A 14,028-nucleotide genomic window follows, 5' to 3' on the forward strand; every position below is an offset into this window, starting at 1 on the left:
ATTACTTTCAATAGAAGAAAAAAACAAAAGAATACTTTTGCACCAACCTAATAGAAAACCATCAACTAGATTAATCAGCTCATACAATGTGAATTATTGACCAGTAGGGAACAGAGACCAAAGTCAGTGCTGCCTACTACTTAGGAGATGCAAAGATAATTCCTCTGATGGACTTCTAGATTCATTTCATTGCTCAACAACATAGAGATAATTAATTCTCAACAAATATTCATTTGCAATAAATTCTGACAAGTGCTCCATAATCCTTCCAGAATTCAGCAATAAATCAAATACACCTTTTTTTTTTTTCTTGTAACTTCCAATTGACAATGTCGTATCATTAAAACCCAGGCTATGTGTAGTTGCTGTTTCCCACTGCAGTGAAAGACATTTCAATGGGAAATGAGTTTGCCTATTAAAAATGTCTTCATTGTTGTTTTCTACCAGTCTGTATCAACAGGTCATGTTCTTTCCTTTCTTTTTAAAATAGTAAATCAAGGCGCTGTCATGGCGGGTGTGCTGAAGAAGACCACTGGCCTTGTGGGATTGGCTGTGTTCAGTACTCCACACGAGAGGCTAAGAATATTGTACACAAAGATTCTTGATGTTCTTGAGGAAATCCCTAAAAATGCAGCATATAGAAAGTATACAGAACAGATTACAAATGAGAAGCTGGCTATGGTTAAAGCGGAACCAGATGTTAAAAAATTAGAAGACCAACTTCAAGGTGGTCAATTAGAAGAGGTGATTCTTCAGGCTGAACATGAACTAATTCTGGCAAGAAAAATGAGGGACTGGAAACCATGGGAGCCATTAGTGGAAGAGCCTCCTGCCAATCAGTGGAAATGGCCAATATAATTATTAAGTGACTTCGATGTGTTGATGGAAAACTGATGTAATTAAATACACTATTGTATTAAGAGTGTTTTCATATTACTGACATTTTATAATCAAGTAAAGCGATATAGAAAATATCTAGGAGACTGTTAAAATTGGTGATTATGGTAATACAGTCATGTGAATCCATTTTTGATTTATAAAGTATTCACACAAATTATTTCAAAGATGATATTTCCATGAACAGAGAGGTCATGGGAAGATTTGAAAATTATTAAAGAAAAATTCCTACAGATCTTCAATGCAGAGACCATAATTAAAAAGTAAAGTTTCTTCAGTAGTATGTTCAATACGTCATTTAATTTTTTTAAGTTATCCTGAAGAAGAAAAGGTCCTTAATATACAAATAAATTTATAGATCACTGTTTGAAGTAAATAATACGAGTGAATGTTTTCAAATGTGATAAAATGGCACAAGTGACTGGTGATAAAATTTGAAATTATGGTTAACCTCCTTAGCTGTGATCTTACGTATGTAAAATAAAAAAATATATAATTATATGTTGGATTACGAAATCCATAAGTCATTTTATTTTAGTCATTATTTTTTGAATTATACCATTTACTCTGTTTTCTTATAGTCTTAATTTTATTATATTTTGTTGTTAACTGTATTATATTTGAAAACCATCAAATTAGAATACATTATACAGTTGAAGAAATTGACTTGGTACTTAAAGATTTCCCATTTAGTAGAGGTTATTGGAGAAATTTTCCTTTTGTTGCATTTGTGGAAGTTAGTTTTCTGGCCCGTGGCCTTTAATTTTCTTAATCAACCTAATTACATCAGGATAGAGGTAGAGTTTCTGTAAAAGAAGAGACATTAAGAGTTCCTGAAATTTGTATCTGGCATACGGATAGGTTTATATGCAAAACATCTTAGTCATGTGACTAAATTCAAAGTGGAATCACTAAATAGTTTGCAGTACGTTTCTAATATAAGTGTAGGTGGTTATCAAAACAAGACAAATGCTGTTCAGGGAAAGAAGTTGGCAAGCTTAAGGTTAAAAATAAAATTACGTGTTTGCCTTTTCTTCCTAGCTCCCTGTCATTTCTAAATACTTGGTTAAGTTTAACTTGGTATCTCTCCTTCATAGATAATATTATACTCTTGTGGGGTTTTGTGTATACGTGTGTGTGCGCGCGCTCGTGCACATTTGCTTAGAGTGAGAAAAAAATGGTGTTTTTCCTTCTTTCCAGTATATTTCTCCCCTCATAGAGCTGTAACATGAATACTAAATAAATATTAAATAAGATAGATTCTTAGAGGTTAGAGTGCAAGAAGGCTCCTTCTGGTGGGGAAGTGTTAGAGGGGGAGTTAGAAGGTTTCTCATTCTCACGGTTCTAGTATTGTTCATGACTACATTGAGGCAAGTTTGGCCTGTTTCTCAGAATGGCCTATTTCTAATGCTGTAAAAGAAGTAGAATATGATTTATAACAACATTTTCAGTTCTAAACATTTCTTGAATATATAATATATTTGTTAAAACATGATCCTAAAAATGTGTTTGCCTGGGTACTTTCAAGGTAATTTTCTAGCCAATCTTTTTTTTTTTCAGGTCGTTTGGAACAAAGATGGCTTGTTGTGTTTTTGTCATACTTTCAGTCTCATTTCTGCCATGATTCTTGGGCATCTTTTATGTTTCACCAACAGTGTTACTGAACTTTTTTGCTAAAAGGGGACCTTCCTGGTGTTTGCATTAGAAATGCTAATTGTAGAATAATAGTCATTGTAAAAATATTATAACAATAATAGCTAATGTTTGTTGAGACTTTAATATGAATGTCAGGCACTATCATAAGTAGCTGACTGATTTCACTCATTAAACCTGCACTGCAACCCTAAAAAAAAAAAAAAAAATAGTAAATCAAGAAAGAATAATTATGATACTTCTTGCTCTCTAGGAGCCAAGTCGTAAATGCTTAATTAGGTATGCCAAAGTTATTTTTTCTAATAGGGTACAGAAAACTCTTAATAAAAGATCAGATGCATTGATGTATATGCACAATATCAGGAAAGAGTTCTCCTAATCTGCATAATTCCATATGCAACCCTACCAAGTGTAAATTAATCAATGGTGGGCTCCCATGCACGTGTACTTATTTATTTATTTATTTTTCTTTTCTACTTTCTTTTAGGTCCAGGAGGTACATGTGCAGGTTTGTTACTTTAGTAAATTGCACATCACTGGGGTTTGGTGTACACATGATTTTGTTACCCAGACAGTGGCATAGTACTTGATAGGTAGTTTTTTGACTCTTTCCTCCTACCCTCCACCTTCAATATCTGTCTACTGTTCCATTCTTTGTATCCCTGTGTACTCAATGTTTAGCTCTCACTTATAAATGAGAACATGTGATATTTGGTTTTCTGTTCCTCTATTAACCTGCTTAGGATAATGGCCTGCAGCTTCATCCATGTTGCTGCAAAAGACACGATTTTGTTATTTTTTAGGGTTGCGCAGTATTCCATGATGTACATGTGCCATGTTTTCTTTATCTGATCCGCTGTTGATAGGCATTTAGGTTGATTCCATGTCTTTGCTATTGTGAATAATGCTACAATGAACATACTACTATGGTGTCTTTTTGGTAAAATAATTTATATTCCTTTGGGTGTACATTCAGTAAAGACATTGCTGGGTTCAATGGTTGCTCTGGTTTAAGTTCTTTGAGAAATCTCTGGGCTGCTTTCCACAATGGGTGAACTACTTTACATTGCCGCCACGAGTGTACAAGCATTCCCTTTTTTCCACAACCTCACCAGCATCTGTTATTTTTTGACCTTTTGATAATAGTAATTCTGACTGGCGTGAAATGGTATCTCATTGTGGTTTTAATTTGCATTTCTCTAATGTTAGTGATGTTGAACATTTTTCATATGCTTATTGGCCGCGTGAATGTCTTCTTTGGCAAAGTGTCCATTTGTGTCATTTGCCTATTTTTTAATGGGGTTGTTTGTTTTTTTTTGTTGATTTGTTTAAGTTTCTCATAGATTCTGGACATTAGACCTTTGTTGGATGCATAGTTTGCAATTTTCTCCCATTCTGTAGGTTGTCTGTTTATGCTGTTGATGGTCTCTTTTGCTATGCAGAAGATCTTTAGTTTAATTCGGTCTCACTTAATCAATTTTTGTTTTTGTTGCAATTACTTTTGCAGTCTTTGTGATGAAATCTTTGCCAAGGTCGTGTCCTGAGTGGTATTTCCTATATTTTTTTCTAGGATATTTATAATTTGAGGTCTTTAAGTTTTAATCTTGAGTTGATTTTTGTATATGGTAAAAGGAAGTAGTCCAGTTTCAGTCTTCTGCATATGGCTAGCGAGTGATCCCAGCACCATTTACTGAATAGGGAGTCCTTTTCCCATTGATTGTTAATGGGCAGCTTTGTCAAAGATCACATGGTTGTAGGTGTATGGCTTTATTTTGGAGCTATCTAACATTCATCTATGTGTCTATTTTTGTACCACTACCATGCTGTATTTTACTGTAGCCTACTACTGTATCTATTACTGTCACCCTGTAATATAGTTTGAAGTTCGATAGTGTGATGCCTCTGGCTGTTCTTCTTGCTTAGGATTGCTTTGGCTATTCCAGCTTTTTTCTAGGTTCATATGAAATTTAGAATTTTTTTTCTAATGCTGTGAAAAATGGCTTTGATTGATAAGAATGGTATTGAATCTGTAAATTACTTTGGGCAGTATGGCCATTTTAGCAGTATTGATTCTGTCTGTCCATGAGCATTGAATGTTTTTCTCTTTCTTTGTGTCATCTCTGATTTCTTTCAGCAGTTTCTGCAATTCTCATAGAGTACTTTCCCCTTCCTGGTTAGCTATCTTCCTAGGTACTTGATTCTTCTTGCGGCTATTGTGAATGGGATCAAATTCTTGATTTGGCTGCCAGCTATTGTTGAGCTACTAATTGTTGTACATTTATTTTGCATCCTGAAACTTTACTGAAGTTTTTTGTCAGTTCTATGAGCTTTTGGGTGGAGATTATGAAGTTTTCTAGGTATAGAATCATATCGTCTACAAAGGGAGATAATTTGACTCCCTCTCTTCTTATTTGGATACCTTTTGTTTCTTTCTCATGCCTGATTGTTCTGGGTAGGACTTCCAGTACAATGTTGAATAGGAGTGGTGAGAGTGGGCATCTTTGTCTTCTTCCAGTTGTCAGGCAGAATGTTTCCAGCTTTTGTCCATCCAGTATAATGCTGGCCATGGGTTTGTCAAGATGATTCTTATGATTTTGGTGTATTTTCCTTCGATGGTTAGTCTGTTGAGAGTTTTTAAAACCAAGGGAACTGAATTTTATTAAAAGCCTTTTCTGTGTCTATTGAGATGATCAAGTGATTTCAGCCTTTAGCTCTGTTTTTGTGATGAATCACATTTATTGATATTTATATGATGAACCAATCTTACATCCCAGGAATAAAGCCTACTTTATCATGGTGGATTAGCTTTTTGATGTGCTGCTGGATTTGGTTTGCTGATATTTTGTTGAAGATTTTTGTATCTACGTTCATCAAGGATATTGGCCTGAAGTTTTCTTTTTCTCATGTTTCTCTGCCAGGTTTTGGTATCAGAACGATGCTGGTCTCATAGAATGAGTTAGGCAGGAGTCCCTCTTCCTTTATTTTATGGTATAATGTCAGTAAAACTGGTACCAGATCTTCTTTATACATCTGGTAAAATTTGGCTGTGAGTCTATCTGGTTCAGGGTCTTTTCTAGTTTGTATGTTTTTTATTACTGATTCAATTTCAGAACTCGTTATTGGCCTGTTCAGGATTTCAGTTTCTTTTTTTGAGACAGAGTCTCGCTGGGTCACCAGGCTACAGTGCAGTGGTGCAAACTTGGCTCACTGCAACCTCAGCCTTCCAGGTTCAAATGATTCTCTTGCCTTAGACTCCCAAGTAGCTCTTTCCATCTCTTTCAGGAATGACAGGTGCGTGCCACCACACCCAGCTAATTTTTGTATTTTTAGCAGAGATGAGGTTTCACCATGTTGGCCAGGATGATTTTGATGTCTTGACCTCATGGTCTGCCTGCCTCAGCCTCCCCAAATGTTGGGATTATAGGTGTGAGCCACTGCGCCTGGCCTCTTCTAGGTGTTTTAGTCGGTGTGCACAGAGGTGTTCATAATAGTCTCTGTGGAATTTTTGTACTTCTGTGGGGTCTGTAGTAATGTCACCTTTGTCATTTCTGGTTGTGTCTATTTGGATCTTCTTTCACTTTTATTAATCTACCTAGTGGTCTATTAATCTTATCTATCCAGTCAAAGAACCAACTTTTGGGTTTGTTCATCTTCTGCATGAATTTTCATGTCTTAATTTCATTCAGTTAATCTATGATTTTGGATATTTCTTTTCTTCTGCTAGCTTTGGGGTTGGGTTGCTCTTGTGTTTCTTTTTTTTTGTTTTGTTTTGGTTTTTTTTTTTTTTTGAGACAGAGTCTCGCTCTGTCACCCAGGCTGGAGTGCAGGGGCCAGATCTCAGCTCACTGCAAGCTCTGCCTCCCGGGTTCACGCCATTCTCCTGCTTCAGCCTCCCGAGTAGCTGGGACTACAGGCGCCCGCCACCTCGCCTGGCTGGTAATTTTTTGTATTTTTTCAGTAGAGACGGGATTTCACCGTGTTTGCCAGGATGGTCTCAATCTCCTGACCTCGTGATCCACCTGTCTCGGCCTCCCAAAGTGCTGGGATTACAGGCTTGAGCCACTACACTCGGCCGCTCTTGTGTTTCTAACTCCTCTAGTTGTAATGTTAGGCTGTTAATTTCAGATCTTTCTAACTGCTTGATGTAGGCAGAGGTTTTAGTGTAATACAGGTCAACATTCCAATCCCACAGAATGAGCTTGCTTAGTGTATAACTTTTCCTAGTCTTCATACTTACGAAAAGACATGCCATCTATGTGCAACGTCTAGAAGTATACATAGCCTAAAATATAAATTGAGTCCAAAAATTATCTGTGGGATACATAAAAAGCTAGCTCTTTTCTATTCTCTATTTGGCTTGCATACAAATGATAGCATCCATGCACTTTAATGTTATTCAAAATGAATAACAGAAAAATCCATGGAAACTTGTCAATTTCATTTGCATTGATGTTTCCAGGACTACTGATTTTGATAGATTTGTTTTTCCATTAAAGAAAAACAAATTTGGGCCGGGCGCGGTGGCTCAAGCCTGTAATCCCAGCACTTTGGGAGGCCGAGACGGACGGATCATGAGGTCAGGAGATCGAGACCATCCTGGCTAACATGGTGAAACCCTGTCTCTACTAAAAAATACAAAAAACTAGCTGGGTGAGGTGGCGGGCGCCTGTAGTCCCAGCTACTCGGGAGGCTGAGGCAGGAGAATGGCATAAACCCGGGAGGCGGAGCTTGCAGTGAGCTGAGATCCGGCCACTGCACTCCAGCCTGGGTGACAGAGTGAGACTCCGTCTCAAAAAAAAAAAAAAAAAAAGAAAAACAAATTTGATAGATTTGTTTTTCCATTAAAGAACAAATCCCCGATCTCTTACACTGAATTTTGGTGCACAGAATGAGATGGGAAATTGCTCTTTTAATACCAAATTGGGACAAAGCCATTAATTCTGTGAAGCTTATTCTAGCAATAGTTCTTCAAGTGTGTGATGAACCAGGGGTCCCCAACTCCTGAGCCATAGACTGGTACTGGTCTGTGGCCTATTAGGAACTGGCCACACAGCAGGAGGTGAGCAGCAGGAGAGTGAGCACTATTGCCTGAGCTCTGCCTCCTGTCAGATCAGCAGTGGCATCAGATTCTCATAGGAGCAAGAACCCTATTGTGAATTGCGCATATGAGGGATCTAGGTTGAACGCTGTTGGTGAGAATCTAACTAATGCCTGATAATCTGAGATGAAACAGTTTCATCTGGAAATTATCTCCAACCCCCCACCAGTCTTGGAAAAATTGTCTTCCATGAAACTGGTTTCTGGTGGCAAGAAGGTTGGGGACTGTTATAACAGACTAGTAATCCTGCTAATGGTGTAACTCAAGTCACAACTAAGTTTAAGGTTGGAAAGCCCCAGTAAATATCTGAGGTCTTAGTGAAAGAGGGCAAAATGAAAGGTGAGAAAAAGTTGTATTAGACACTATGGGTGCATGGGGAAGATCCCAGAAAATAATAGCTTTGAATGAAAGCCCAAGATATGACCTTCTTGGTAGAGAAAAACTCAACCAGGAAACTTGTCTTATACATTTTTCATAGATGTTGTTGTGCATGTTAAATCCCTACCCTTATCGTAATCCATTAGTATGCTGAAGGCTCAAAGGAAAGAGTACAAAACAGATGCATTCATGCTTCATTTTTCCATATGTTTATTATTCAACACCACACAATGACTGTTGGATGCCATATCTAATTACCATATACTGGAGAGCTTTCTGGATTTTTCTAGCCCTGCAGTGACAATAATTGCCATTAAAAAAAGATAAATCAATGTTATAATAATAATACAATGACTTATCTGATTTCCCGTTACATATTTTTTTTTTTTGGACTATTAACTTTTCACTGAATTTAAGATGATTTTCTGATAAAATTATTATTATTTTGCTCTGAAAACCAATATAAATATGTTTATCTGCTACAATAAGAATGATAACATGCAAAAATAAATGTAAACTTAGCTGTTATATGCAAAAGATTTTGCTAGTTGCAGGAAATAAAAAGACATCAGAAGTAGTTGTTGACTTCAAGCTGCTCAGAATTGGGTAAAGTAGACGACCTAGTACACAGTGATTATCTCACCCAACGTCCCATTATCACCCAGCTGTATTCTGTCCCTTTTCCAGTCCTCATGTTCTAATTATTTAAGACTCAGCTTAAATCCTATAAAAATCTTGGTCTGATACTTTGTCAGAAGACATATTCTCCCCCCTAGTTTCTCAGAGCTCTTTATCTCCACTTTGTATATTATTTGTAATTTCTTATTTTATGATACTATCATGCTTTTCACCACAACAAAGCAAATCCTCTATTTTTTCTTAAGTTGTACCTCATTAAAGCAACTAACCTAAAGGGTAAGGAAAGGACTTTTTTGAGCTTTCAGGAAATAAGAACAAGCCAATTACAAGGAGGGAAAAAATAAAGCTGACCTTAGATATCTACACAGCAACATTTAATTCTAGAATGCAGTGAATCAACACCCACAAAATATTCAAGGAAAGAAAAATATAATCCAAGTCTTTAATATCTAGCCACAGTGTTCAAGTACAAATACAAACGAAACACAATTTTTAACATGTAAGAATTCAGGGAATACTATTCCCATGAGTTCTTATTGAAGAAGGATTTCACTGAACAGAAAGATATTTTTGGAAAGACTATGTAAAAAGATTAGGACTGAAATTTGAATCTATACATTTGTTGAACAATGATTTAAACATATGCAAGGATTAAGGTGACAGAAGAGAATGTAAATGTTAAATGCCTGGGTGGGAGAGTGATAAGTATGGTAATTTTCTCACTTATAATACCAGGAGTTAAAGGATATTTTCAATACTTCAAAATAAGTAATGTGAGTATAAATGTATTTAATATCTCAAAGGAAAACACTACAAAGATTATGGAATTAATCAAAATCAAGTGGATAAGAGGAAAAAGCAGTATGAAGAAAAACAAATATACTAATTCCATGATGGGTTATAGTGGAGAATCAAATACAGTTTGAAGAAACAGGGGATTTAGGTTATAAAAATTATATTAGATCAAGAATACTAACTTTCTAATGAGCAAAAGCAACTCTCTCTCTCTCTCTGTCTGTCTCTCTCTCTCTCCCCAAAGTAAGCAAAAAGAAAAGACAAAAAGCTTTAAAGATGGAAAAGCATAACATGAAATTCTATGGTAGAATTAAAATTAAATATATCTCCCCTATTGATAGTTCCATGAGGGAAAGGATATGTGCTTGTTTTGTCCATTGCTGTGTCCCCAGCACCTGGAACACTGCCTGGCTCATGACTGCAGGCAAAAATTTCTTTAAGGAATGAAATTCATACGGCTAAATTCACATATTAAAGAAAAAGGCTTTCAAGTTACATCAAATAACAAAACCAACTGCTCTTAAGTATATCTTCAATCAAAAAAGAGATCAAGACCAAAATTACGGGACTTTTAGAGACAAATAATACAAATACATTGCATCAGTATTTATGGGGTACACCTGAGGCAGTGTTCAGAAAAACAAACCACTGCATTAAATATTTATGTAAGGGAACAAGTAAAGAGAAAAGCACATTAAGCATTCATATTCAAAAATGTGTTTAACAAAATCGTGAAACCTAAGGAAAGTAGAAGGAAGAATATTGCAATGATTAAAATAAATTGATGAATGAGAAACAAAACGGTAGGACTAGTAAATAAATACAAAAGTAGGCTCTTTGAAAAAATATAATAATATAAATAAGTTTTAGCTGCCAGGATATTTCAATGTTGGTACTTAAGGAAGATAATTTTTGTTGTGGGAGCTGTCCTGTTCATTATGGGATGTTGAGCAGCATCCCTAGCCAGATGCCAGTAGCTCTCCCCTTCCTAGTTCTAACAACCAAAAATGTTTATGAACATTGCCAATTTTCCCCCTGGTGGCATCAAGATTGTTCCAATTGAAGCACAAACACCCAGTATAAGAAATAACAAGGAAGTAATGATCAGTCAGGGAAAATGTTAAAAATCAAAGGCTATTTTAATAAACTCTACAAATTAATATGAAACCTGAATAAAATTCATAATATTAAAGTAAAATTAACAAAAATAGAAAACCTAATATATGAATTTCCAAAGGAAGAAATTTGTCAAAATCCAATCATCTCAAAAACAGTTAAACCGGCCGGGCGCGGTGGCTCAAGCCTGTAATCCCAGCACTTTGGGAGGCCGAGACGGGCGGATCATGAGGTCAGGAGATTGAGACCATCCTGGCTAACACTGTGAAACCCCGTCTCTACTAAAAAATACAAAAAACTAGCCGGGCGACGTGGCGGGCGCCTGTAGTCCCAGCTACTCGGGAGGCTGAGGCAGGAGAATGGCGGGAACCCGGGAGGCGGAGCTTGTAGTGAGCTGAGATCCAGCCACTGCACTCCAGCCCGGGCAACAGAGCGCGACTCCGTCTCAAAAAAAAAAAAAAAAAAAAAAAAAAAAAACAGTTAAACCAGCCTCTACTACAATGCTGTTTGACCCTTCCAGATACACTTGACCACATAATTTAGAAAAAGAAAATAATCTCAGAAAAAGATTAAGAAGACAAAAATTAGTATTATTGTTTACAAATGCAATTTAATTTTGCTGATATTATTGTTTACCTGGAAAGAAACATATATTTTACTAAGCAACTATGAAAAATAGTAAGAAAATTTAGTAGGTTAGCTCAGTATAAAATCAAAATAGAGAAATCATTTTCCTTCATGTACACAAATAACCTCTGTTATAGAAGATCATGGTGGAAAAATACAAAATATTCAGGAATAATACTGATAGTAAATTTTCAGGATCTATATTAAGAGACTATCAAAATACTTCTGATGGACTCAAAACAATACCAAGTACTTAAACAGACAGGTTCAACTTCATAAAAATATTAATCTTAAGTATATTTATAAATAAAACACCCACAGAAAATTTGAGAGAACTGAAAAACCTAATGCAAGCATTAATATAGAAAACAAAATCAAAAAGAATAACTAGCACGATCATGAAAAACAAGAGTAATTTGGTGTGGGATGTGGGGATTAAAAGTAGAGGTAGACTTGCTGTTATTAAAAAAATAAAGTAAAGCTACAATAATTAAATCAGTGTGTTATTGGCACTTGAATAGATAGTCATGAAATTGGAACAGCCTGGTAGTACAGAAGTCCAAATAAGTAAAGCATATATGTATATTTAAGGTAGCATTTAACACTAAGGGGGAAAAGATAGTTTATTTAAAATACTGTGGTAAAATATCAGGGCAGCTTTACGAAAAAAAAAAAAAAAACTCAAGATAAATTCCCTGTACAGTATATGCAACCTAAGTATAAAATTTTAAACAATAAATTTACTTTAGGCATTTTAATGACTTTAAATGACAACGGAATAGGAAGGTATTCCTTAGTAGGAGATTTTAAAATCGCAGAAACTATAAAAAATGATTAATAAAAAGTTAACATCATTATGTTGTTGAGTCTGTCAAACACACGGTACTTATGAAAATGCAAAAATTTTTGTATTACTTAAAATGCCATAAACTAATCAAAAGGTGAAAATTGAGAAGCATTTGCAAGGGCTAACTTTCCTAATATAAAAGGCTTCCTTCAGAAAGATAAGTGAAAGACCAAGGTCCAAATAAAAACAAAGGCAAGGATAGGTGACAAGTAACACAAAATTAAAATAAAATCGGCTGTTAGCTATTCTGTTACAATATGCTAAAACCCACATATCATAAATGAAGTAAAAATTAAAACTACAATGAATAGAATTTTTTAAGCATATTTTTAAAATTAACTCACTGTGCTAGTGAAAGTGCAGAAAAATTGGCACTGTCGTGACATATATTGCTTTATTGAGCATAACTACTATATCTAGGGAGATCGATTTGGCATTATCTAGCAAACTTACAAATATTCTGCTTTCTGTTCTACTTGTAGAAATTTACTCTGCAGATACACTATAAAATGTGCAGAATATTGATGTGTAATTATGTTATTTATAATAGCAAAATATTGAGGCAAACTTTCAGAGATATGGGACTGATGAAATCATGTATGTCACAGTCTTTGGTATAATAACACACAGCTTTAAAAAAAATACAGAAACTCCCTGTGTACTAATTTGGAAAAATCTCCAAGAAATATTAAGTGGAAAGAGCAAAATGGAGTGATAGTGTGAACAGTGGCTATCTTTTCTAACAAAGAGAGGTAAATAGATGTATCTGCTTTTACAGGTATAAGCAAAAAGTAATAATAACAATAACTCCAGCTGACAAATAAGAAAATTGTACTATTGATAGCCTACAGAAAAGAATGGATACAGATAAGTGGGATGAGATTGTTCAATTTATCTTGTATCTTATGGTTGTGAGTTAAGTGAATGTATTATCTGTTCAAAGGGAAATAAACTGTTTAAAAATAGTTGACAAAAGATTATTATGATAAACATGAAAGAAGATATGCACAGTATGATGAACAAATGCTGACTCTGAAATCCAGAATACTAGCCCACATGAGTCATATTTTGTTAATTTAAAATTCATGTTGACAGAGGAACACAACGGATGAAGCTAGTAATGCAGCTTCACCTTACTGACCCAGAGCACTTGAGTCTGAGTTTCCTCTGGACCAAGTGGTTATCTTCTCTATACAGGCTGGGGATGCCGTCTCCCAAGCATGCAATAACCGCCCCTTTTGAATATTCTAATTCCAACACTCATTGCAACTACGATACTCTTTTCTTCTCAGTGTGAGCCTCAGAAACAATGAAGCACAAAATAATCATGCATTTGCATAAGCCCAACTTACTGTGTTTTTTTTGTTAGTTTGTTTGCTTGGGATTTTCTCTGGGAAGCAGAAACTTGTTTTGTTGCCCAGGCTGCAGTGCAGTGGCATGATCACATCTCACTGCAGCCTTGAACTCCTGGGCTCAAGCGATCCTCTCATCTCAGCCTCCCAGGTAGCTAGGACCATGAGCACATGACACCATGCCTGGTAATTTTATTGTATTTTGGAGAAATGGGGTCTCACTATTTTACCCAGGCTGGTCTCCAACTCCTGGCCTCAAGTTCTCCTCCTGCCTTGGCCTCCCAAAATGCTGGGATTACAGGTGTGAGCCCCCATGCCTGGCCAACGACTTACTGTTTACTCAGCAAACATTTATTGGGCATCAATTAGCTATTGGCATAATCATAACATTTCCTCCTATGTGTGAGCGTCAGAAATATTTAATCAGGAAGTAATTCTGCATTTGCATAAGCACAATTTACTCTTTAGTCAACGAATACTTAATGGGCATCAATTACATGCCAGGTAGCATGGAAGGTACTGGAAACAGAGAAAGACATGTTCCTTGCCCTTAAATAATTTGCATGGTAATCATTTTTCAGGGAGACAGGAATATAATAGAATTTAATACAATTTGGTCTGTGTTA

The 14,028-nt window shown here is 35.8% G+C and overlaps 2 protein-coding genes across 4 annotated transcripts in view; one reads left to right on the forward strand and one right to left on the reverse strand.

Moving 5' to 3' along the window:
* Positions 1 to 14,028, reverse strand: part of FGF12 (fibroblast growth factor 12) — a 591,075-nt gene that overhangs the window by 77,002 nt on the left and 500,045 nt on the right. The gene's annotated exons all lie outside the window — the stretch shown is intronic.
* LOC117084391 (NADH dehydrogenase [ubiquinone] 1 alpha subcomplex subunit 5-like) lies at positions 481 to 1,930 on the forward strand. The gene has a single exon (XM_033213061.1). It carries the CDS (start codon positions 508 to 510, stop codon positions 856 to 858), a length of 351 nt encoding a protein of 116 aa, XP_033068952.1. The 5' UTR covers positions 481 to 507; the 3' UTR covers positions 859 to 1,930.

The sequence above is a fragment of the Trachypithecus francoisi genome, unplaced genomic scaffold (genome assembly GCF_009764315.1).
Source record: "Trachypithecus francoisi isolate TF-2019V2 unplaced genomic scaffold, Tfra_2.0 Lachesis_group0, whole genome shotgun sequence".
NCBI lineage: Eukaryota > Metazoa > Chordata > Mammalia > Primates > Cercopithecidae > Trachypithecus > Trachypithecus francoisi.